The sequence below is a fragment of the Varroa jacobsoni genome, unplaced genomic scaffold (genome assembly GCF_002532875.2).
Source record: "Varroa jacobsoni isolate VJ856 unplaced genomic scaffold, vjacob_1.0 scaffold_60, whole genome shotgun sequence".
NCBI lineage: Eukaryota > Metazoa > Arthropoda > Arachnida > Mesostigmata > Varroidae > Varroa > Varroa jacobsoni.
The window spans coordinates 62675-89391 of record NW_019212962.1 but is presented as its reverse complement, the minus strand read 5'-3'; the positions used below and the strand labels follow the sequence as shown (position 1 = coordinate 89391).

The 26717-nt window shown below is 38.6% G+C and overlaps 2 protein-coding genes across 4 annotated transcripts; one reads left to right on the top strand and one right to left on the bottom strand.

The window, feature by feature from the left end:
• Positions 1–280: 280 nt before the first annotated feature.
• Fibp (acidic fibroblast growth factor intracellular-binding protein) lies at positions 281–4286 on the top strand. Its single transcript, XM_086968577.1, has 8 exons — positions 281–323; positions 662–781; positions 1059–1334; positions 1561–1742; positions 2169–2373; positions 2871–3133; positions 3455–3552; positions 3725–4286. Exons 1-8 carry the CDS (start codon positions 281–283, stop codon positions 3822–3824), a joined length of 1287 nt encoding a protein of 428 aa, XP_086824703.1. The 3' UTR covers positions 3825–4286.
• Positions 4287–8151: 3865 nt separating this feature from the next.
• mys (position-specific antigen beta subunit myospheroid) lies at positions 8152–26699 on the bottom strand. Of its 3 annotated transcripts, XM_086968588.1 has the most exons (17): positions 25636–26699; positions 18656–19144; positions 17927–18028; positions 17570–17715; positions 17027–17285; positions 16645–16844; positions 16104–16466; positions 15685–15798; positions 15481–15573; positions 15200–15274; positions 14861–14981; positions 14513–14607; positions 14253–14351; positions 13517–13691; positions 13011–13129; positions 12586–12770; positions 8152–12426 (listed from the first exon to the last, which is right to left on the bottom strand). In XM_086968588.1, the coding sequence occupies exons 3-17, from the start codon at positions 17991–17993 to the stop codon at positions 12138–12140; spliced, it is 2400 nt and encodes a 799-aa protein (XP_086824714.1). In that variant the 5' UTR covers positions 17994–18028; positions 18656–19144; positions 25636–26699; the 3' UTR covers positions 8152–12137. The 3 variants fall into 3 exon arrangements, with proteins under 3 accessions (XP_086824714.1, XP_022690133.1, XP_086824718.1); XM_022834398.2 differs by lacking the exon at positions 18656–19144; XM_086968592.1 differs by lacking the exon at positions 18656–19144 and having other exon boundaries at positions 26150–26699.
• Positions 26700–26717: the final 18 nt, after the last annotated feature.

Below are 26717 nucleotides of genomic sequence, written 5' to 3'. Positions count from 1 at the left end.
CTCGTTATATGGTATTCAATACTGTCTTGATTTAGTATTTTGTTAGGTGGCTCTATCAAAGTTTGCAGTTATCAATATTTTTCTTTGGCGGATCTTCTTTTACTGACTACTAAGACAATATTATATCAGTTGCAATATCATTCCACTGTACATTATTTGTCTGCAATATATGTGAAGCTTTCGTGTCCAGTTGGTTCCTTTCGAAATCCGCACATGAGATTGTTAATCGGAGGAGGTTTCTAAATTAAAAACAACAGTCGGTTACAAGAATTTTAATAATATGCGTTTTACGGATAATTACGCTTCAACAGTAACGTGTTTCGGTAACCGTTGATTCCGTTAATATCGGAATTATTGGTTAGTGAAGCCTTGTGCGTTTGTATTGTTTTATATCTCCGCTTTAGTCTGGTTCAATAGAATGTGTTCTCCATCAAGGCTTTTAAACAAAGTCTCTTACAAATGTAAGAATAAACGGGCGTTGAATCCGTAGGAGTAGAGCCCCCGCCTCACGCTAATCTAATCGGCCTGCACTCTGTTCTTATTTACTTTGCGAAAATTTTGGAAATATCTAGAGATTGCAGGTTCACTAGCTAACATCGACTAACGGTGCGTGTCGGGCTGACTCCGCTGTGGTTAGTCTGCGCAAAAAGAGCAAATTGAGTTGGCAAGATTCCTCACACCGCGTTAAAAGATGAAACGGAGCCGGAAGTTGACGTGGCCGTGTACAATCACGCGCTCGTTGATCGCGAACTGCTCCGCCTTTGGCTTGACGGACATACGGGTATCCATCTCGCTCTGCTGTTTACTTTTTTTAGTATCGATGTGTCAAATATTGGCAGCAACAAAGAAAATGCAACCAAAGCTGTATTTGAAGCAGACGATTCGAGCTGACACACTGTTATATTTTAGTAAGCTCCTGTATTCATGATTCTATCTCTCCAGGAATGCAATCGACTAAATTACGTCTAGCAATTAAACGAATATCGTCAAAAAATATGATTTTTAGGTAATACAACCCTAGCTGCTATCACAATCATTGTGTTTGTTCGTTGTTTAAGTGGGTCAAGCGGCGCAGGTTCTGTATCAACGAGAGCTAGCGGCCGCGGCAGCGTTCACCTCGCAGCAGCAGCAGCAATCTTCGACAAATAATGATCAGCAGAAGGGCTGCACTGGAGGGATGGCTTCCTCAGCTTCACCTTCGCTGTCCTCAGTCTACCCAGTCGAATTGCTGGTTGCCGACGTCGAAGACCACTACAGAGAGTTCCATCAGCTGGAAAAATACCTTCATGCCCCACGAAGACTCGAAGATCAGTTTCTCGTGCAGATCAACAAGGGTGTGTACAATTATTCACAATTGCGTTATAAATAAATTGCACACTTACGGGCTCGATAATGAAAACACGTGAAGTGTTTCGTTTGAATTTGAAAAATTTTTAATATTACATATTATCAACGACAACGAAATACATAAGGAAACCCAAGCGCCACTTAAGTGGACTTTCTTAGCTGCTCGCTTGTTACTTACTTATTTTTTCCATTTGTTTTACCCTACTTTTTTAGACGACCAGCGCGTATTGATAGAATCATACTATGAAATGAACTCAGCAGTTGTACGAGAATTTTTAGGTAAAAAGCTTTCTTCAAGAAATCGCAAGGATCTGGACGAGGTTACTGAAAAGACTCAAGTTGACCTTAAGTCTTGTCGAAGACAATTCGACAATATCAAGCGCGTCTATAAGGCGGTAAGTATGGGATCACAGAAACTACGATTTACAGGAACTAGCAACAATGCACTATACCTTTTAGATGGGTAAAAATAACGAAGCTATGTATTTTTTGGGTAGATAGATTGTGTTAATACGCCATGTAATCAATATTGGTGATGTGGGCGCAGCGTTTAACATAATAACGGCAGAAGGCTAGCAAAGAGACGTTTCTGAGGAACTCGCGAGCTAATTGATAAATATACCGGTCAGTCAAACTATACATGCTGATTCCCATCGAAAGCTCTATTATAGCTACTAAGACTTACTTAGCTAGTAATTGTGTCTATTCAGCTCTTGATTCGTCTTCTATTTCTTGAATCGGGTAACTAGTTCTACTACCTATATTCTGTAATTGAACTGGCCTTTTACGAAGACTAATTACGTTTGCTTTGTTTGTTACAGGTGGAGGAAAGTCAGGGCAATGCGGTCTCTATAATTGCCCATCGATTTCTGCTACCAACTGCGCTGTGTCGCGACTATGCCGCTATCGCCTTCATGACGCACCATCGGATGGAAACAGCCAAGAAACGACTTGCTTTCCTTTCACTGAAGGATTTCCTCAGTTGCGCCTTAAACATGCTAGACAGTTGGACTTGTCGAAACACTGGTGAATATTTGATACCGTTACAATTGACATATTATTGGTAATAAGAACTGTAGCACATGATACCTCTCGAAGAACTAAGCTCTTCAATTTGATCTAATATGCGAAGTCCTAAATAACTAACACAAACCATGTTAAATCAAAGCAAGCAAGATATTATAGAGCTAAGCTCCAACTTGGCATAGTGGTAGAAACCGTGTCTAAGGTCTAATTGCGTTTTTCTTTACACGACAACTAATTATACCAACCTTCATTTGCACGGTAGGAATGAAATAGACCTTTAGTAAAAATTATACGCTATTGTTTAGCGATAATGAATATCGTGTAATTAAAAAAACGGACTGCTTCCTTCAAAAGGTTCAAAACTTTAGTAAAAGCGAGAATAATATCCTTTTTAATGATATATCCGCCTTGTTTTTATATAATAAGGGCAAACTTATAAAGTTCGTAAGGATATAAAATTTTTAAAAAGTGAACTATGTTTCTACATAAATTTACAGCGTGTCCGTATGAAGAATGCTGCTTGGATCTCGATCGTGAGTTCTTGGTGTTTTTGCGCGATTGTAAAATTCTAACGGAGAGGGATTTTATCGAGCGGATACGAGATCATGGAGTGGCGCTTGTTCGCAGCAGTCTGGGGAAACACGCGCTTATTGATTTGGAAACAAATTTTAAGAATTATTTACGTGTTCTTGTCAATATGGCGTATAACTTGAATCACAGTAAGGAATTCAAGGACTTCTTTTTAGACTGTGTAGAAAAGGTTAGTTCTGAGTTTGCGTTTTAGTAAATGAGAAAATTTTATTATAGTAAAAATCTGATCTTGCGGCTTCTAGGTCAGCTTTTGTAGCGATCATGAGTATGGTTCAGGAGCTTGAGTCCGCCTATAAAATCGTTCTTCTTGAGGAAATGATTCTGCTGTTATTGAAGCCAAATAAAATGTACATATCCGCAGATTTGAGTTAGTGTAAGTGATAATAATTATTTTAATCTGAAGCAGCTGGTGCAGATTTATGCGTTTCGATAATCTATAAATGGGGTTTCAGTTATATTTGTTTTATCTGTGCGACCTGTTTTCTTCCAGATCGTTGAACCAATGAAGAACGCCCATTGGAGCTTAGTTGATGTTATGTCGTTCCTGAAAGCGCTAGCCAAAGCACCAAAACAAAGCGCCTTCCTTACGTGAGTTAGACCTTTATAGAGATCATTATATATGTGTATAATATATTGGTATGCTGAGTATGATCAAGTCTGATTCGCGTAATGGTATACGTTATTCAAAATTTGGGAGCAGATCATGGTAATTATGATTTGCCTGTTCGTAAAGAGTAACCGGTTACCTCGTTTTTTTCAGGGAGCACAAACATCATGAGAACTGGATTCGCTTTATGGCGACGGTGTCAGCCTGTGTAGCACATTTATTTTCTGCATACACCGATAGCGATGGACGATAATAAATGGAAGGACTGACTAATAGAAGTCGCCAATACAATCTGATAACTAAGTGAATGATTAGTATATGGGGATCATTGCGCTGATGTGACTGCCCGCTGGTGAGAAACGGATAATTTTGCACCATTATATATATATATATATATATATATAAATTATTGTTTCGTTTATAATTAAAGTACTGATTATAATTTTTCGATGTGTAATTACTTACATTGTAAACGTATAATAAGGTTTTTAGTATTAGTCTTCTGATCTCGATTTCAACATCGTTATTAGAGACGAAGAACGTAGAAAAAGAGTAGATTCTAGATTATTGAAAGTGTAGGATGCCTTATGGGAAACCACGAAAGGGATATACTGTAGTCACATTACACTTATAACGTTTTCATTTTTTTTAGATGAATATAACATTTTTAAAATTAATATAAATAAAAAAATAAAGCATTACCTATATGCGATTATGCGATTGTTATTTTTATTGCTGTCGTATTGTACAATAGAATATACACGAATCTGTATTTGCATAAACAGGCGTACTTCCATTTGTTGTTGGCCGAATTTCACTCAGTGTAATTGTTGTAGTTTGTCTTATTTTAGATATTTTTCACACTTGTGAACCGGAAGATAGTAAATTGTATCTTTGTTGCTTCGTCCTGAAATAGTTTTATTCAGAGAAAAGCTTGGCTGTTGACTTAGAGCGCCCAGGCTCAAATAGAGATAGATCGATATCGATTGTGTTTTGACCCATTTATAGAAGTAGATACGGCGTGATTTGTCAGTTAGTAGAATTTACGTGCTATGCATTTGTTACATTTACTCGCAGTGAAATAGACACTTTTTTAAGAATTGATGCTCCTCTTTCCGAACGTTCCCAAAATAAGTAACTGGGGAAATAAGTGCTCCGTGGCACGGAGAGTATTGTGCATTGCAATGTATCGCCGGTGGGGAAAATCCGTGAAATCTGATCATATACCAGAAAACCGTGATTCGAGACGTCAAAACCGTAACATTTTATAAATCTTGCCAGTTTTTACTACAATCGTCATGCAAAGGTTACCATAAAAATGTAATGCTTCTATTATTGTTCGTTTTTCTTTCTCATTCTGTTTTTATGTCGATTTTCAACCCGTGATGCCCCTTCCTTGTTCAAAATTCCATGATACAGTCTCGCCTAAATGTATTTCATCGGCGACACAAACTGAGATTTCGAAAAGCAGTCGCTTTGTCAGAAAGAAGCTCAGCGTTTTCTAAACACACACACATACCTATCACCTGTTTATATTATCCAGGCCCAAACTAAAGAAAGTTGAAACCACAAACAGAGTAGATATGTTCTCTGTCCCGTTCAGTCCTGAATATTGGTCCGTTAAATAAATGCCCTCCTTCTGTATGAATACATGTGCCATTAATATACACACACTCATTTGGAGTTATGTCTCATGTTAGTCATCTATGCGACTAGCACCGATTTTCTTTCTGGTTATGGGCTCATATGTGATATTAGTCAGGCAATATATGTGAACATCGAGGTACTGTGTTTTTTATGCTAATTAAAGTTTAGAACATCTTTCGAAGGTCGCTTTTCTTTACCACTGTCCATTCTGCAATGAAAAATAGATTTCGATAGTTTGTCTTTTTCTACACTCAAAGCCCGCTCCAAAAACGATGGGCATGGATTGATTGGATATGTTTATATCAAATGTGTCTTTTCGGAGTTTAAAGAAAATAATCCTTCCTAGGAGAGGTTACGTTTTTTTTAGATTAGCTCATAACAATATATACCTCCGTCATCTAGTAAAAGTTTTATGATCATTCGGTAATTTTCAATTAAATTCAATCATTCAGAAATAGGAAGTTGATAACAAGCAATTACTTTTTGCGCAAACCACGTGTTTTGTGATTAATTAATTAATTCAATTGTGATAAAAAGCGGAAATGCCAAAACGTTGGCTGTATTACAAGTATGACATGATGGAATAACTCGCACACTCTACCCAACAGTTACCATTAAAATTCGGTAAAGGATACATTAAAAAAAACTCTGCTGCGCGTGTCTGATAAGCAAAGTGCTAAGGGTGTGTTGAACCGAGTCGAAATGCTCATGTGTATTTCTGTTATGGCACGGTGACAACGTGTGTACCTATTAAACTAATAGACAAGTGAGGTTTTTTGTTCCAGTATACACTTCGTTTCGACTCGGAAGTGCTATTTGTATGAAACAATGCTTAACGCAGAGCAAAACATAAAAGTTCGAAGCAAGTGGTGAACTAGCATGTTTCACTATAAATCTACCTCGAAAAAATCCCGGTGGAGAAATTACCTATGGGAATGCGAATGGTAAGTATATGATTGTCCAAAGATTGCAAGAACACTGGGGCAAGTGTGTAGAAAATAAAAAAGAGTATTTATACTACATATAAAAATAAGCATATGTTAACCGGTTCCAAAATTGTTAACTTTCAAGGTCCGCGGGATCCGCTTGTCACAGTATAATGTATAGTGTCGAAAGGGTTACACTTCGTCTGTACAGGGGGTCCTAACCATCGATTACTTCCCTTATGTGGGCATCTTTGGGGTGATGTGCAGAGATAGATAATTGCGGACAAATCCTCATGGCGTTCATGGATATGAAAAAAACATCTTCGTGTATTTCGAACGAACTGTATCAATTTAAGCGAACGCTCGGCTACCTTCCGACTAATAAACAGCGTTCTGCACAAAGAAAAGTAATAGTGTAAGTAATAATGCTTGTATATTTATGTCGTGTAACGGTGTTTTTCAGAGGATCCAAAGAGCACCTATAATACCTCAGTCTGCATGCTGTTTGTTTGCTATCCAAGTTGTTCACTTTCGCCGTACGATATCGGCGTAGGGCATTTCCGCCGGTCTTGGGAAAGCAGCCATGGAGGGCTGACGCCCTCGTGCCGCCCATGACTGTTCGCTGCAAACCTGATTTCAAACTTTTAGCTTGGCTTAAAGCTGTGCTTCAAACTGCAGTTTGTGTGAGGTTTTACCTGTGTCGCCAAAGGCTGTATGTAGGCTGACTGTACGGCAGGAGTGGATAGGACATGCTCATGACCAGTTTTCTACCAGAAGACTTTGCCAAATGATGTCGAGCTGGTTTAATGAGCAACATACCTTATGAGCCAACGGAAAGGCTAAGAGCTGGATTAGTAATAATAGCAATGTGTTGAAATAAGGAACCATAGAGATCCTTGACCTCCATTCGTCTAAGAAAAGTTAATCTTCTATTTTCTGCAATTGACGACCTTGATGTACGCAACCGTAGATTTCGAGACTTTTTGGATCATCTCATGAGAGAAAATTTTCGTTGAAAGTCTATGCGTTTCTACACGCAGAGACAAAAATCTGCACTTATTATTCTTACTGAACAATCCGCTAATTTTGATCGCGGATTGAAAGCCCGGTACCTTTATTATTATATTATGCACCAGATTTGCCAACCAGGCGGTTTTGCTCACCGTCATTGGTATCAAATTGGTGGTTGGCCGTGAGCGTAGGAGTGTAAATTCTAGGTAATGTTGTATTCGAGACCTCACCTTGAGGAGAGAGGCAGTATCAGAGGGAGTGCAAAGCATACAAACTGTTGCCCGTGGCTAAAGGTCAGCCGGTCAACGTTTTGTTGCTATAGTAAAGTGGAGGTCGTAAACGAGAGTTGCTAGCTACTGGCCGTTCGACGAGTAAATGACGTTGCAGTATTACGAACAATCGTACATATTTTTCAATAACGTGCTCTAGAAAACTACTGCATTGATTTTGCCTAAATAAGCTTGTAGACATGGTACAATACAACTTGATTAGGATATACAAAAATCGAAATAGAAAAACAATATGTATTTTAGTGGGTAAGCTTCCTTTAAATGAAATCTTGTTTTGCTGGAAACAGCTGGAGAATTATTTTCAGTGTTTTCTAGATAATTTAGTGCCAGTGTAAGCAATTCGAATATGCAAAACATCAAACGACAAAAACAACAACTGAGTCCTAGCATCGTGTACAAAAAAGTACGGGAAATGGTTTGTCGTCGCGCGCGTGAAATATTGTGTCATGGAGATATGCATCGTCAAAATAGGCGAAATATTTTCACTGAATTCGCGAAGCAATTATTTTTCATTATACAGGATCGACTACCATGAAGGCACATAAAAAAATTCAGGAGTGCGAGATAGCGTGCGCACGTTTCATGTGTAGTAATAAAATGCGGCAGTGTCTTTTCTGTTAGGTCTAGTGTTTATGTTGAAATATTCAATATTACGCGCATCTGCGGACTGAGTCCCGATAGTCTACAAAAGAAAAAGGCCGAAAAATATATTCTATAAACCTTTTAAGTTCTTATTATGATCAATCGTCAATATTTTAGAAACATTAGTAATATTCACTCTTCCTTTCTACTAGTTGCCTTTGATATTTTTATTCTGTATTTCTATAAGTATTTTTTTCGTCGTTGTTGTTCACTATTAGTTTGTTCTTCACTTTTTTAGATTTCAAAATCTATTCTATTACACATTCGATCCAAATCCTTTATATAAGCAAACTCTTCAAAAAGGGTTATTATGTTTCAATCAATGTTTGTCACCCATTGGATCCAGCCCGCATTAATATAAATACCTATAAAAATAAATAGTTACAATGCAATAAGGAAGTTAAGCGGAGAAATGTTCAGTGTTGATTTACATATAAATATTAATTATCTGAAATGAGTCTCCATCTTTGCTGAACTTCATAATTCAGATGCATATGTTCGATAAAGGTGCGTGGCTATATATTTTAGATAAAATATACAATTCCGCTGAAGTTCTTTTATTTCTTTTTAGAATTATTTCTCTAGCTTCTATTACATTCTTGTCTGCCACTTCTGTTATATGTTGCTAGTTTCCAACTTGACTTTACTTCTCACAAGTCAAGGTATTCACAACGCGAGTCGGCCGGATAACCGACGCCGTTCGGACGCAAAATACCTTTTAAGCATCATACCGGTACCTACATTTGCCGTCAGTCTACTCAGCTTTAAGTTTGATTTTCTTTTAACATTTTAATAACCATGCGTCGAAATCAATTGTAGTTGTTCCTCAATAACTTGATTATCGATACGTCGACATGGTGGCTTAAACGGCCAAACCTTTGGTTAGAAGAAACCAGGGGGTCGCTGTCTAAAATCCTGCCAACAACACATACTACACAACCTGTGTGTTAAAGTTATTCAAAATATTACTATTGACACTGCTATTAATTAGATCACAATTGGTCTTACAACTTGATACCTTTTCAAGCTCTTCGTTTATATATAAAAATTTACAAGTAGACTGTCAGTTATACGTCAATATAAATAGTTTAGATAAATTTTGTAGCTGGATCAATAGGCATAAAGAGGCCGCGACTCACAAATTCGCATCATCAACGTTATCGAAATACATTTAACACGTTTATCTAGCTCTGTCCATAGATAGATAAGGCACACCGTAAAAAGTGCACATATTCAATTTTAAATTATTATTAATAGCTTATTACAAATGCGACCGCTCGAGAGAAATCTTTGGAACATTATCACCATTTAACCAATTATTTTCTCGTTGTATCAAAATGAAGAACATCAGTTTTTAACATGATATTGTGCAGTGTATAATAAGAGCAATTCTGTTTGATCACATTTCATTTAATTCTTTTGTGTTAATTAAAACATACTGCTCCTTAATTTGATATACCAACATACAGACGGTAAGTACAAAATAGTCATGCATTCGATTTAAATATACTCCTAGTTGGCCCTTTCAGTCCAGTAGTAGAAAACATGTCAGCATACTATTGGCAGTAAAGTTAAGAGACGACGATTATCTACTACCAATACACTCTTGGAATATCTCCTTGTGGTCGAGGCTTCATTAAAGTAAGCCTTTATTATCATTATTGTGACAATATTACAATAATTAGTAGAATTTTACATGAATCAGTGGTAGCAATCATCAAGTAATCGTCAAAATGTTTTTTTAAGTTTTTAAATGATGAGCGAGTTAATTATCGTGTGATACACGGGTCGCGTAGATAGCCCTTCTCCATGTCATTTCGTATTGCTCTCGAAAAAGATCAATAGCTGAAGAACATGACGAGCTGGTCGCGCGTGTCGCACGATATATATATATATATATATATGTATATAGTTTGCTTTGCTCTATTCATAGTTATGCTGTCTACAACAAACGGGCTTCCAGCAGAGAACAAGCGATCACATGTTTCCCTGTTTTAAATGCATAACATACAGAAAAATTAAAGGTGGATTTTTAAGACGTCAGGGAAGCTTTTTTCGATTATCGTTGGCGCTCTCTACGTTCGATAGGCGCCGTCAAACAGGCACTGTGTTAGACAATTGAATAAATCATATTATATATTTTTATATGTATATGTATATAGTATATACACAGCTACAGAAAATAGTTACCTTGTTGTTGTTGTTGTTGTTGTTGTTATTATTATTATTATTATTATTGGGTGAATGAAACGTAAGGAAAATACATACGGCAACGCTATGGCCGTTATGGTTTATGAATGGTTAGCGAGAGAACTACAACACTGTAGGAACAACTTATCCAGTTAACAAAAAGTATTGAATTACAAAACCTGCTTGCGTCAAACCCGTAATTGTTGTGATTTTTCCCATTAATATTATGCTTTAATTATCATTGTGACTAATTAACTCATTGGCAGTAAACAAAAGCAAAAAGGAATGCTTACACAATAATTATTAGGTTCTTGAGTTTGAGGATCTGTTTTGAAAATCAGATTAGTGCTCGAAATGGACCAGTCTATTGAAACATTGCTATTGGCCACGAAATTACGCGTTGAAAACAAGGCGTTATAATTTCACCTGATGACAATAATGACGTTGTTAGTTTAGTTGCCTAGAGAACAACAAGAATGTTAAATGTGAAAAAAAAAGTTTTCTCCATAAGGAAAATCCGTATTTGCTATTTTTACTCTAGGTTCTGCCAACTCCTATCTTCTAATCCTAATTATTACAAAGGTACGTCGCTGATTATAAGTAGATCCATCAACTGCAATCCAGCGTTATTTTGAACTCATAAGATTTGGCAAGCATCGTTCGGTTTGTTATGTTAGTATGTCATTTTACTTTCATTTTGTGTGCGTACTCTCCCGGCCCGCGCAGTTGTTTCAGTTTTACACCCTCGCTCATTACAGCGAAATTTGCATCCTTCGCTGTCTATTTCTTGGATTTTCACTGTCAACGCACGGCTATTGCATTTACATTGAACTTCTATCGTTGTGTTAAATTAGTTCTTCTTGCGCCAGTTTACCCATACGTGTCGGATAACACTAGCCTAATTTTAGCTTTCATTTAATGGTGGAAGTACTTAACATTCACGCAGACCAAAAGGGAAGCACGTTAATCAGGATACAGAATGTCGTAAGTGAATTTTTGAAGAGACCTACTCTTTTGTCAATCACGCCACGACAATTTTGACTCTTTCCATAAATATTAAGATACTTACTCTCACTGCAGTTATTATTATTAACACTTATGTAAGGTTAATAATATTTAGCCTATACCAGTGAATATATCTACAGTAACACTGACAACGTAGTTTTCATACATAATCTAGTGGCGTTCGCCTGTGGCACCCAAATAAATAATTTTCCACAGACAACTGCTGGAGAGAGTGTTTTTGCCGGTGGCGTGTCGAATGCTTTTGCTCTAACTCCTATACCTTCTCTTTCTTAAGTCTGTTTCGATTAACTTATCAGTTGGCGCTAGAAAAAAAGTATGATGTAGTGTAATCAAAAATACAGGTGTTTTCATCGTCGGCAATTGTCATGACATTATCAAGGGGTACGCCACTGTTCTATTACCGAAAATTACTTAGGACCTGTTTTTTTCTTTCGATATAACTTAGCTTCGATGGATACATCCGCGAATAAACGCAGTATTTCCTTTTTGTACTCTTTAATATATTTTTGATGTCTTGCCTTGAAAACCTGGCGCACAAGAGCACAAAAGGTCCATGTGCTCTGTACATGGGCAATCGGTCGGCTAACGACTGGAGTATGGCTTTCGTTGTCGACCTACACAAAATCGCTTTGCATGATCTGCTACCGCTGTTGTCATACTGTTAAACTGGCCATCGGCTGCCACCAATTCTTATCTCCTAGAGTATCTTTAAGTTGTTTTTAAGGCTCTAAAATCTCTTCCATTGGTTCGCAACGGGCACTTATTCAAAATGGTGTATTTCGCTCTGTCTACTGTTTCTTGACTTTAATGTAATCTTTCGAATTTTGCGTTTATTTATTTGCCACCCCCATAGGTTGGGTTGCGGAAAGTGGTCACTGCGCCTTTGTAGATGGGGTTCTCTCCCGTGTCCCATTTGGCGCGCGTGCGTTCCTTCTCAAATTTGGCAAACTCTCGGCGGTCATGAATTGTAGTTAGCAATTTCCATATAAGTAGAAGCGCCAGACCGATGAGGACAATGCCAAGGATCACGCCTAAAATAATCGCGAGGATATTTACAGGTTCAGCACACTCTTTTTCTTTAGCACGAACCCTATAACCGCGTACGCCGCCATCGCTTGTTTCCCTGTGAAAATCACCGAAATAATAAAATAATGAAATAATATTAATAAACTTACCCTGACGATTTTTCCGGCCTCGCTAAACCAGCAAAATATACCAAAATATTTTCGAAATATGTTGGATATATACTGTTCAGTTTATAATCATTCGCTTTATCACTCACCTATAAACAAAGCTAATTTTGCAATCTTGGGCGTCCCGAAAGACACACAACTTGTCGCCCAAATTCTCGTCGAAATCTAACTGAGGGCTCTTGAAGGTTATAAAGGTTGTGCATACATCCTGGCATTCTTTTCCCTCGTAGCGTTTACCCGGATTTTCAGGGAAGACCTGGCATTCAACGCAATCCTGTGGAAACGAATTATCTCAAGATCGTTAAATACTTTCCTTTTTTTATTGAAATATTGCCTTCTGTGTTGCTTCAGCAGGTTTGGCCACAGCTTAATATGGTGTTGAAAGAAAATTTTGGCCTCTATAAGCTAGTTCGTTAATTTATGATGCTATACATAAGTGGTAGACATGTTAAAAATTCATGTTTTTGTTTTGTGTGTGTGTGTATATTAAATGAGAAATTTAAAATCTCGTTACCTTAAATTCGTCGCATTTTCCGGGACAAGTGGGGCAGTCCTGGCATTTATCTCCAGTGTATTCGGGCTCGCAGATACATTTGCCACAATGACATTTACCGTGACCATTGCATTCCTCCCCTATGGTGCGCACAAAGGCAACAGATGTTAATGGTTGCATATGATTAGTATAATTCCCAGCATTCATTTTCACATTTACTTTAGAACAGTGAAATTTCTGTGAGCTCTATAAAACGTCATTGGAGAACTGTAAATATATATCCGTACAAAGTACGCAGCTAAAAACTTTATCTCGTAACCCTCATACATGGTCTAATTATAATACTATAATGTACGTATGGTATAATACGAGTATATTGCGTAAGTGGCTTTTCTTCGCCAGACTTTGCACATTTTAAAGCGGGCTAGTCAATGGTCGTTAGGTGTTTTTGTGCAAAGTTTTCTCTCACCTTATGCAATATTTGAAACCTGAGTTACGATCTTTGGAAATGAATCAGAACACCTCACCTGCTGAATTCAAACAGCCTTCGTCTGAAGCAGCGCAACTACAGTCAGCTCCGTCCCAGCCAGGGTGACATTGACATACTCCACACACACACTGGCCTCGATCTTCACCTCCACAAAGTTTACCGTTATGACGATCGCAGGAGAAGTTGTCACACTGACAATATTTGCCCGTCACCTAGCAAGATATTACGGTCAACCATTATATAAACATACGGTTTCTAAATTAGAATAGATTACGTATTAGGATTGAACAGCACTATAATTTGTCATTAGGTATACTATATTACACCATCCTGGTCTCTTAATGAGGCTAATATTTTACAAATGCATATACCCCGCCTGCATCAACTAGGATTTAAACGATATTATAAAACGATGAATACTGCCAGAGAGTATTATATATTCGTGAGGGCCTATAAAGCACACCCTTCGTAAGTCGTTTGCCTATCAACGCTAGTCGAATGACATAAACTGATAATTTTTTTCTAGCTGAGTATCTTAAACAATAGAAGTTACTGTCGTTAAGAAACTGCTATACATCTAACAATATTTATGTGATGTCCAATATAGCTATTATATACTGAACATATCACATGATGTGCACTCCGGTAACGAAGTACGAGAAAATCTGCATTACTGAAATCATCGTTATCGCAAGCAAGCGAAAAAATCAATATACTCTGCACTAACCTTATTCCTGGTGATTATCTATAAAAGATACTTATAATCGAATTACCAGTTCAGTTTTTGACTCTCTCTCGTTGCATATGCACTGTCCACATTGGCATTCACCTCGGCCTGAGCAAATCCTGGTTTCATTAGCAGCTCTGCATGTCTGTAACAACAAAAACAGGTATTCGATAATACTAATAATAATAAATAGATCGTTGAATTGGCTAAATATAAATACACAGGCACATCCTTGAGCAGTCTACACTTTATCACAGCTTATACTGTTGCATGCTTTTTGTTAAGAAACAAAAAAAAAGCCCTTACCTCGTCTCCAACCCTTGGATGTTCGGAGTCTTTACATTCGCAATTTTTTCCACTGTAGCTGTCATTGCAATTGCAAACGCCACATACATACGTGCCTGAAATAAATAAAATTAAGCGTTAGTCACGAAGTCCTAGAAGTTAGGGGACGAGTGCAAAAATAATGAAGGGAATTAAATATTTGATTGCTGAAAAAAATCAAAATAACAATGATACATTTAACGTCCAAAAAGTTTATTTGCGCTGGGCTATGCTTAGAGTAATCTAGCGAGGGAATTCTGTGGAAATGACTATGTTCAATTTTCCTACAGTGCATTTGAAGGAGCTCTAAAGCTCACAGATTATACGCACCGACATAGTTACATTCTTCCGCATTCACTTTTCCTTGCTGAGCCTCACAGGCGCACTGACAGATCATTTGGAGGTCAATCTCTAGTCGCTCGTTGATACCCACTGGAGAAATACGAATCGTCTGCAAGATGAGACAATAAGAGCTATTACTTTTACCGCTTGACTCATTTGTTGCTATAGACAGACACTAAAGGCAAAAGATAAAACAAATTGGTTCTTTTATACATCTTTGTAGATCTGTCATAATTCCATGCTTAGAGTAATTGATATAGAACTCACGACTGTTTAAATGGCATACTCTTTAACGATTCCTTGGAAAAATCATTGAAAGTCACTTACTCGTTTCCATTCATTCGGATTCTTCGGGCACTTCTTTAAATAAATAAGAGCATCAAATTGCACCTGATCACCGACCTACAAATAATAGCAACGTTGTAAAAGGTCTCCACGTATGCATGTGTACATAAGTTGAAAGTAGTAATATATACTAGCAAATTAATCTTACTCAAATTATGATTATACAGAATATTTTGACTATGTCTCATATACATGTTTTGATACCGTAGGGTTAACTAGATGGAGACAAAGTTTATGCTTAGTATTTTAATTGAAGTTCATACCTTAATACCAGCACACTTGTTTGTTTCATGAGGCACGGCTTCGGGTTCCTTGTTCAAGCATTTCGATTCAAATGTCACAGACAGATACTCGTCCTAAAAATTAATGATAAAGGTAAGCTAATTTATTTTTCAGTACCATGAACAATAATAACATATAAGACGAGAGTTTAATAATAACGCTTTAATGCTCGCCTAGCAACCTACCTTCTCGGAGACATCGGAGGTGAGCTCTATATGGGAACTAATCTTATGGTATTGATCTTTTACGAGGTCCACCACATTCGACGAATCGTTCGCGAGTTTTCCATGGCTGCAACCCTATTCGCATAAAAGTAAGTTGTCCATAAAAAAAAACTTACTAACCACATCTAATCATATCTAACAAAAAATAATAAGCCTCTAGATGAAAATACTTAAATAACGCTAACCTTTTAGATTCTGCCTTTGATAAGAATAAACTGATTTTACAGTTGTGCATCTCCGATAGGTATCGCGAAGGATGCTCTTACTCTAGTTTGTATCTTATATAAATGTATGTAATAGTTTACTACTCCTAGTACAAATACACTGGCACAAAAACCAATCTGAAGACGGATCTATAAAGTCCGAGTCCCCCTACGAACCTCAAGCATGTTGGCCAGTTTGGCATAGATCGACTCCTGGTCCTCAGTGACCGCGAAGATGATATTCACCTTGTGCTCCTGAATCTTGGAGTTGATCTGGCTTAGTGAGGGATAATCGAGAAGTGCACTGTGAGTATACTCACGCGAGGCTGAATCAAGATGGCATTGACCATCATTTGGAGTCACAATTCCTCCCAGTTTTCCGTCACCTGCATAGTGGAAGCCGGCATCGGTCGAAAACAGCAAGATTCGGCGGGCCTTTTCGCGCCACTGAATCTCGTTGGTGCACACGACTGCCTGCATGATAGCGTCAAAGCCGCCTTCAGGTGCGTCCAAGTTTCCAGAAACATTTGCGGCTTGCACCTAGTCATATACGAATATATGCGAAGGAATCGATTATGCATATATTTGTATCTACCCCGAAGAACACTATTCATTGTATATGTATAGGAGCTTTATCTTGCAAAGATAAATCAAAAGTTGGTTAAAATAACGTAAGTAACATCAGAGTGACTCTTAGGCGAGATTCTTCATAACTCACCTCTGTTACGAAGCGATTTGTGTCAGTTGTGAGGGGAAGGTGATTACGGAATCCGTAGGGTGCAACGCATTGAGGGCAAGGCCTTTGTAGCTTCTCCGGTACAGTACTTACAAACGGCATGACAACCTTGTCGACAAAGGAACCGAAACCAAGTCGAAAATTACGAGTAATTTTGTTCATCTCATAACCAAGCGAGTTTCCTGAAAAAAAAATATAACACCAATATGAGCAAACAGAAATAGATATACCAAAGAAAAAAATAAATAGTTTTTACCGACTTTACGTGAACGATATATAGTGGCGCACTGAAATAACCATTCGTTGATTCTCCATCGTCATATCGTCATTCCGCTTATGCGCTATCATTCCAATCGACACTTACCCAGCAAAGCAAGTTTGTCTTTATCATCGCTCATCGAATTTGATAAATCCATAAGATAGTAAAGATCGACAGGATAGTCCTCAGCCTGACGATACTGAACCTCAACACGATGGGTGACCCCTGGCCTTAATCGAACAAAAATTTTTTGAGGTTTGAGCTGAATAATTTTATCTGTCGAGCCGACAGCAACGTGTGGCTCAGTGAGCGGGAAGTCGTCAATGATTGTTCGCTCATCCTGTTTTTGGTTGTCATGCTCGTCCTAAGAAATAAATAAAATAAGTAAAATACGCTACGTTTAGCGAAGTGGACGTTGATGTTTGGACACTTATTTTCAATGTGATTATTGAGAGGTATCAGCATTTTTTTGTTGATAGCAGTCCTTCCGTAATTCCATATACTCATTTAAATGAATATTATTATAATTAAATCAACTTTATTTACATTTATTTTTTATATTTCCGGCAAAATGTAAACAATTCTCTATTCTGACTAGAATCTCAAACGTACATGAATGACAAATCGATGAACACTTTCATTCATTACCTGACATTGCTCGTTGTGGATAAAGAGGAGATCACAACGTGCTCCTTTGTAGTCTTTTTTGTAACACCATGAACAGAGTGGACCCGCGTTTAAACAATCCCGACAGGTTTGCTGATGATGACACCGGACGTAGGCTTCATCAACCCCTATAAACTCGATCATAAAAAGCATATTATTGCTAATTCGGTCAAACGTGTCACGGAAACTGGTTGTTCTGAGCATTAGCTGTAAACCATCTCATATGAGATAGTTTGCACAACGGACGGTAATGTACCTAAAGATAAAATATGGCAAGAACAAAAACTAAGTGCTAAAAAGATTTGACGGTAGAGGTATTTCGGGTAAGTATATACTTACGGGGGTCGGTGTAAGCTGTTAGCGGCAATAGAATGCCGATGAGCGCTATTATTTGTAGAGGCGTCATTTTTAAAATAGAAGATCATGCAGGACGGTAATGATCTGTAATAAAAGGAGCGATTTTATTAAATACAATGCTACACGAATCGACAATATCTACAACTCTATGCGTCTTTAAACACTGAGAAACATAAAAAATAAGTCTTAATTGTTATGATAGGCGAAAGCTATTAATATCCTGCGCCAGTCAATTATTTGCTTTATCTAAAAACAATATTCGATCAACACCGACATTCTCGTAACTGAGGCGGATTTCGATTGGAAAGAGGGGGGTAACTGCTACGAGAGGCAAGCAAATTCCAATCGAAAAAGACGTATCTAAACAGTCGATGCAATAATATGCGCATATTCATCACATGTCTGCCATGACATATACTTTAAATAAACAGTGCCTTAGGCTATCGTTATATTTACATCTCTTGACTTAGCGCTCTAATAAGTATAACAGACACATATTCGTGAACAGAGGTACCTATGTCCGCCGCCTCGCAATTCAATGGGCAAACAAAATAAGTAACTTGAACCGACCATAAACACTGACCGTAAAAATTGAAGAACTAAAAGCGAGTAAAGAGGATGTGTTTCGTGTCTATAATCATACCCGCGCCTCCTCCGAATATCGTAATTGTCCTTTTTTGATACTCCGGCCACCTAACCTTTGGCACTAACCTGTCTTCGTGCTTGCCTTAGACTTCTCCATTCGACATCTTCAATGGACTTTTTTTTCTTGTACGAAGCCTGTTTCCAGTGCCGTCTCCCTATTTGCTATACTAGGTACACTCTGATCCGGCTGTTTACTCAAGAAGCATAAGAACCCGTCAGACACATCACACCACAAAGTACCAAGTACCAGACTAATCGGTGGCGCTAGTGTACCATAGTAACTCACATCAGTTGAATACAACCAGCTGATGGCACCCACGCTGACGTCTGCCTCCAGCATACGGCTATAGTCACAAAACCACAACAATCGCTCTTTTTTGTGGGTGCAGGCGGCTATACAAAGGTCTGTTCTACAGAGTAAGGTTAGAGACCATCAGAGGCGACCCAGTCACTTCCTACCCAGTCGGACGGCTGCACGCCCGTTGCAGACAGCCCACGGCGTTGATGAGATGACAGTAGACCAGAGGCGTGAGTTAGTCATCACCACTATTGGCCCTGCAGAACAAGTTGTCAGGTAAAAGCAGTCCACTAATGGAACACTACAATAATATAACACTAATATGGTAATAATAGGATATCATATAGCGGCCGCTATGACCGCCACTGTTCCCATCGTGAAAGCACCGCCGCGTTCTGGCACGAATGGGTCATTTCCTAATTTTTCCAACGGCAGCTATTGAGAAACATGAGGAAAGCAATTTATGGCAGTATCGAAATTATAACGAAATGTAGAGAAGAACGGAGACATCCAACTAATTATGTTGGGTTTGCTTTGAAAAGGCCGACCTAATTTGAAACGCTGACCTTGTGCGGAGGCGGCATAGTTAACGACATGCTTTGACAGCCGAAACGTTCAACAAATTATTGAGTCAAATAGATGAAAAATTGCAGAGTTCAAACCCAGCCAATGCCTAGTCGAGCTGGGGTGTTAGAACCACGCTATAACTAGATACAAGGTCTGTTATACCAATTTGTTATGTTACAAATGCCACTAACACTCCGGGCATTGCTTCATCGTCTCAATATAATCGACAAATCAGCATGCAGATAGTGTTCTCTCACTTGTTAAGACGTAATGATCGATCTGTGGATAGCTCAAACGTCCTATGCCGACAACGCTATATTGTTGATACCTTTTTAAACTAATGCACTTCTAAGACTATTCGCTAAGAAAATAATATGCCTATGGCCTTATTCAATGGTAAGTCTTCTAAGCTGCAAAAGTTACGCAAGACAAATTAAATTGTATAGCGATGCTAGAAAGCTAGAGCTGTCTTGTCCACAGTTTCATTGGCTTTTTTCATGGTTTCATTCAAAAGTGAAGCCACGAAGCGCAATGTCAAAGTCGCTTATCGCCGAAGGAACACATAGCCCTTTGAAACGTTTACAACATTTTGTAATATAATAATATTTTGAGTACATTAAATAATATTTTTAGCTCTGCAACAAAGAGTGCGAAAACACATTTGCAGCAGGAGCAAAACAAATGTACTATGTACATCTCACCGCACTACTTCACACAGACGATGTAAGGACAGATATTAGCAGGTAAGAAAAATGAATCTACAGATGTCAAAATGCGAAGTCTTCGCTCATCTGACAGCAAGGAAACGAAAGGTAGGAAAGAACGTGTAGGATAAAGTAGAAATTACGCGGATACCGGCACAGGGATTAGCTCGATCCTGCTAATACATCTTTACATGTCGGAAAACGGACAAACCGTAGCGGGAAATTTCACAGTTTCATGTTTCAAATATTGTGTGATAAGCTCCTAAAGGTTTCACAGACTACAGACACCTTTGGCGCAGCCCAGATTATACTATTGCAGGTCTAGAGAGCCCTAAAAATGGTCAAATTAATAGAATTAGTTACCAATACCACGGCAATGTCATTTAACCTATGAGTCTGTCCACATATACTCGCTTCTTTGAGAAGCAACATTCGAGAGGCAATTACTCTAAACGGCCATTCTTTGGCAGATCTGTGCTAAATCTCGTAACTCAATACATAAGCATTACATCATTCGAAAACTAGTTAAATTGATTCTACCATCCTTTAAATGTCGCAATATAGATGTTCAATATCTTTCCACGTCTGTTATAATATGCTAAGGTGCACTTTTCGTCGCCACGACTTGCTTGAACCTAGAATTTGGTTCTGTCTTTAAGCTGCTATCCAAATAAGCAGGCATCGTAAGTGTTATTAACAAACGTAAATGGCGTGACACTTCACATGTAAGGACATTGTTTATGGTAAAGAGATAAAAAATACCTGTTTTCTGGCAATTACAGAATGATTTCAGAGGATACTGCATCATCCACGGAATTTTAGCCGGCACAGGAAACTCATCGAAAAGAGGTTAAAAAAGAACCGGTTAAGTATTAACCTAAAAAATATATGCAATTTTAATTAAAAACAATACGTTAGTGTCGTACTTTCGAACGTGTAGGTATCTGGATGTTTCAATTTCTGATTATTGAGCCCTATAACGTTCGCTTAATCTTCACCATACAATAAACTGGTTATAAAGAAGTAACCATAGAAATAAATCTGTGGCCCCTGATACTTTACCATTGTCAGTCGAATGAATATTTAACAATCTTTGAATAGTGATTATTTTAATACAGAACGCTATTGTAGTCACCAGATAGGAAAATAACTATTATGCGTTCTAGTATCCATCGATTCACATATTGCGTCGATCGCCTACCATCGTCACCGAATACCCACTGCGGCAAATTTTACTACATCCATCATACCAACACTTAGACGCATACCTATGACTAACTTATAATATTTATATTATAAATTTACGGCGGTCCTTTGAATCAACAGCGTAGCCTTTAGACAGTTTGCTTTAGTCTCATTTGTTTAACCAATCATTCATGAATAAAACACTAAATTGATTGAGATCAGACTCCGATGCACTTATTCCACTCTTACAGATAGCACCCGATCGAGCAACTACAGTAAACGCCTTCGAACAGTCTGATTTGACAACCGCTTAACGTAGCAGTAATTCTCTAAAGCTATGGAGAAACAAGGTTCCATGCATTGCTTCTACTATGGTCATTGAGTTGGTAGTCGCATGTATTATGAGTCATTGGCAAAGACGTTCCTTGTTTACGTCGATGATGTCAATGTAAATTTACACATTTTCACAGCGAATTCATTGAATAACGTACACGTAACGTTCAGACAGCCCACGTAGGACTTTAAAATGTCAAAAGGTATTTGACTAGCTAACTTCAGATTACTTACAATCCCTTTCGACCCTGTTAGTCCCTTTTTCCAATGCCCGTTAACGAATACTTATGAACCATAAACAGTTTCCGATTTCCTATAGCTTGCTTCATCGGTAGTCTATGGTTAGCATCTCACCGTCTCAGGAGAGATCAGTACCCTACATTGGCAGTGTTTTCACAACACTGAGCGACTCATGGGACGATATTCAGTCACAGGTTCACTTCACCGATTCTGAATCAGTTAATGCACATGCACAATAGCTACAATTATTGCTCTGTTTGTAGATTCATTTATTATAGACTGCATAGGAAAATGCATACGTAGTAAAAACAGTGAGAAAACATGTATATATTGGAGTCGAGGAGATGCCTAATTGTAGATGGTTTGGCACTTAAAATGGAACGAACCTCAGCCGGACGTTTGTTATACCGGGCATGTATTCACCCGCCATTTTTCGTAGAACCGGAAGAAAACCTGTTCTTTCTCGAATAAAACAACAAACCGATCACGGCAAAAACAATGCGCCGTTTTCGCAATTTCGGAACCAATTTTTTTCGCAAAATGAATCTCACCAAAATTAAAACTAACAACTTGCTATTTAACTTTTGAAAACTTTTTGACGCCCAAAATCTGCATTATTAATTGGTTACATGTGGCTTCGAAAGGTCCGAGAGAAATTTCCACAAGGTAAACTGAAAAATCGTAAATAGGTTCGGAATTTCGAGGGCTCAAAAAGTTATTAAATGACCGAAAAAATATGTTTGATATGCTTGTACCTGTAGATTTTAAAAATAATATATCAGTTGTCAATTAGATCAGCTAGATAGATTGTAACGGTCAGTCATTTTAAAGCTTTTTGGGCCCTTTTGCGGCTTTTGAACTTACTGGTTGTTTTGAGGCTGCTTGACTGGCTGCTATCAGGCAAAAATTTAATGCTGCTAACCTTTTTTGTACATGGCGCATCTGGGCGACACTTTAACGAGTTTATACCTACCAATATTGCTTAACGCCCAACTATTATTGGAAACTTGCTTGTTAATTGAGGAAAGAATATTTTGAAAATGACTAGTGAATCGTTTAGGTCTCGAACTGTGGTGGACCATGTTGATTATGAATGAATATAACCGCTCAGTATGATAAAGTGCAACTATCTGTTTTTATTGAGATACAGTGTTAGAAAAATATCCCAATAGAAGATCCTAGGTTGGCTGTCTATACTGGTAAACGAAAATGGACAGCAAAATTTCCAGAACCCAATGAGCTGGAAACACCGTACGCTTAATGTGGCTTTGTTTATGTTCGTAAGCCAATGTCCCGTTACTAGTCATATTTATAGACGCTCGCACAAATAGTTATGCGCACACCGCCCACATTGCTTGTGCTCACTGAAACCAGCAGCCGGGTCCATTCAGTAGAACTTGCTCGGTGCGTTCAGTCCCAGAAAGCCGTTGTTTGTCAGGCGGCAACAATTGTTAACTACAGCAGCACGCTGATCATCGCACAATTTCCAATCTTGCATCGTGTAGCACACGATTCGTATGAAGCGACAGCAAATGAAAGGTTAGCTAAGCCAATACGAGACAAGCGACCCCAGCTGCTTCCGATTCTTCTGCTATCGCTGTTGCAAGATGCCACAGCTGTAGTGGCTGTTGCGGCTATGGCAAAGAGCGCTATATTGCTTTCTTAAGATGGTAAACCGGGAGATTTGCTGCGGTGGTACACGGATGAGGCATCGGTTTTCCCAGACGGGCAGGGTGTACATACGCCACACGGGGAGAGAGAGCCCCACCAACGCGTTCTCAACATGGCCGAACCACTCGGATCAACGCGATATCGAAAGCGCATTGGAATGAATAGGCGACAATAGCGGTGTACAAAGATTAGGCACAAGCAGTTCAGCAGCGACACACAATAGGATTGTACGACAGTTGGTTAAACCAGGAAAAAATAACCATAGAATCAAGCATTAAGTACCGAACTAGACTTCGACAGGGTTCGGCAGCAGGGTTAACCTTTTGGCATTGCCGCTATAGTTGCTGTCATTGTTCGACCTGCCTATATAGTTCACTGCATATGCAGACCTTTTTTGATGAGTTAAAAAGTTAATAACTAAACTCGTTCATTTGAATAAAATATTCATTTGATTATTTCAAATAAAACTGGCAAAGTGACGTCTAATCGATTAAAGTCATTAATACATCTATACTACACGCTTTTACTAAATAAAAACGGAATAAATGTTGTATATAGATATATACTTTGGGTGTTTCGATCGTCAACTCGCTGTTGTCCATTATCGTCCACGAAGTAGAGGGTCACTACATTTTCAATGGTGATGGCGGCTGAAGCGGCTCTCATTTAGCTGGCAGATTCACTCGCACTGAAATCTAATCCCGGGGCCTCCCGAAACCACGTCACTGACTGGTTGTCAAAGCCAAACAGAACGCATGCTCATATTTGCGAATGGACCCATGACGGATAAAAAAATTCCGCACATTTAAGAACTAAGGTAACAAATTGTCATTTTTGAATGGGGCTTGTTTAAAAATGTGACGACGTCGACACTGCGCCTAAATAATGGAGCCTTGCTACTTAGCCGTAATTCTCTACATAAACAACTGGAACACGAGTAGTTTTTGGTTGGTGTCACACGTTTGGTCAAGATATATATATATATATATAGATATATCTTGATTATTTGTGCACCTTTTGAAAGTTATGGGAAGCAAATTTGTCCATCTGAAAACACCCTTTGAGGGGCATTTCTCGGACTGATTCTTTGTGGCCACCTATAGGTGGGTCGTCGGAATTGCAGTGTGGAACCTAGACCGCATTGGGTCACGATATTTATCCATAGAACGACACGTTGGTCTTTCTCTACAGAGCGCTATGTTGATTTCGTTGATCGTAAATCGATGTAAACAACTTGTTTTCCATAATTGGCGTTTGAAGACAACGCCGTACAACCGTTTATAAGTCACAATCAGGCCACAGGCATCATCCCCCCTGATATATTATCAAATGTACATCTTCGTAAAAAACTGTGTTGTGCACACAAGTGCACTCATATGAAAAACTGTTTTAACTATGTTGGACAAAATCTATTAAGTCATAGCTATTAGTGAATAGCTGACCGCTGTTCGACGTTGTCTTTATTACATCTTAATTCTAAACAGATAAAATGTTTTTGCTAGCAAGACATTTTTCACTCTATTTTCCACTATTTTCAATCCTAACGGCTACAGTATGTGCTGTCTGGTCACTGTGCGAAAGTTTTGCTGGCGACAGCATGTCTCACTTAATACGCGGACTGATCATCTTCGCTAATTCCCGACCTTCACATTTTTCTCATATAGCCATCTGTTATACTTATTCTCAATAGTAGCTACATTAGTAAACAGACACACACGCAGTAAGTATAGCTGACTCGAACGAGATGGCAAAAATGCAGCCGAAGGCTCTATTGCAGTGATGTGATGATTAATGATTTCCCAAAATAGCAAGTTATATTCATACTAGTAGCAACAACCAACAAATTGATTGACGTACTCTTATCATTAACGGCAAAGCGAAAGAGTGTAAATTTTACCAAACGAGACACTACAGTTAAGCGTTTGATGGTCACAGCACAGTTGCTGAACACATGTCGTAAATCTTATAAATATTTGTCACTGCTCTAACTCCTACATAGCCCGTGTAGCCCATTCGATCGATATCGACGTGCGCTATCGCTAACTTACCTTGCCGCAATTTCTCGCTTGTTGTCTGAACAACGTTTTCAAAAAGACGAAATAGTTCCAAAAAAAGATTCAAATGTTTGCTCACCGCACAACCACTAATAAATGACGAAAAAGGAGAAATGGCAAGCACACGGTGCTATCAGAGTAAGTGGAAAGATTTTCTATGGCGATCAAAAAGACCAGCTTACTCGTAATCGTGAACCCACAGTAGGACAGCGTCAATAAATAGCGTGTTTGCACAATTGCGCTAAACGACTCTCGCTATTGTAGGAGTGATTTCCACGAAGTATTACTACTGCTACCACGATCCGATCGTAGTGAGAATGGAACATCAGGTCTCTCTGTTCGAGTAGGTTCAAATCCGCGTGAGGTGGGAAACGGAAAATTAAACAATGGAGCAGAACGGCAGAGTGAAAAGGATTCGTTTTGTTGTATCGGAACAACTTTTTCGTTAGTTGTTTCGATTTGATTACAGAGACCAGAAGCGGAAAAGTCTTTGTTGTCGTTGACTCACAAATTCCTACTTCACGGCGATGACACCGTAGAAGGCACCCAACAGTGAGTGTGGCACACCGGTCAACTTGTCGAGACTGTCGCCATTAACGCAAATCAGGTGCTTTATCTACTCGATAGTGTCTCCTTGCGTTGCGTTTTTCGGAGCTTAGTGTACTGGTAGCACTCGGTACTAGCGCGTGAAACACAGTGGAGCGACCGGTATGAGTCGCTGCTCTACCAAAACGGGCGCAGCTTCTCGATATGGAAGTGAATCGCCGCTAAATTTAGCGGCCTGGTGACGTAAGCGGCGGGTTGACGCTGCATGGCGCACTGAGGAGTGTAGCTATATGCGTATCTCGAGTTACGGTGAAATGAAGGATGGCTTCATGAACCGTACCTACAGAAGCCAAGATATCAACGGCTCATGTCTGCTTTACATGGATAAATAACGGGAAACACATATATGTATATATATCTATTGCTGAAGAAGGAACAACTGGATCGGTTTATTTGAAATTTGAAGAAATATATTAAAATTAACATTGCTCAAACAAATTCATGGCGAGGCTATCGGCGTAAAAATCACT

Bases quoted from the DNA above. Each gene is read 5' to 3' on its own strand.
- Fibp (XM_086968577.1), top strand. From the start codon at position 281: ATGCGTTTTACGGATAATTACGCTTCAACAGTAACGTGTTTCG. The intron at 782-1,058 runs GTATCCATCTCG...TCGTTGTTTAAG, and splicing joins TTGGCTTGACGGACATACGG to TGGGTCAAGCGGCGCAGGTT. The intron at 3,134-3,454 runs GTTAGTTCTGAG...GTTTTCTTCCAG, and splicing joins TTTTAGACTGTGTAGAAAAG to ATCGTTGAACCAATGAAGAA.
- mys (XM_086968588.1), bottom strand. From the start codon at position 17,993: ATGACGCCTCTACAAATAATAGCGCTCATCGGCATTCTATTGCCGCTA. The intron at 15,275-15,480 runs GTATGAACTTCA...TATTATTTGTAG, and splicing joins ACAAGTGTGCTGGTATTAAG to GTCGGTGATCAGGTGCAATT. The intron at 13,130-13,516 runs GTGAGGTGTTCT...TGCGCACCATAG, and splicing joins AGGCTGTTTGAATTCAGCAG to GGGAGGAATGCAATGGTCAC.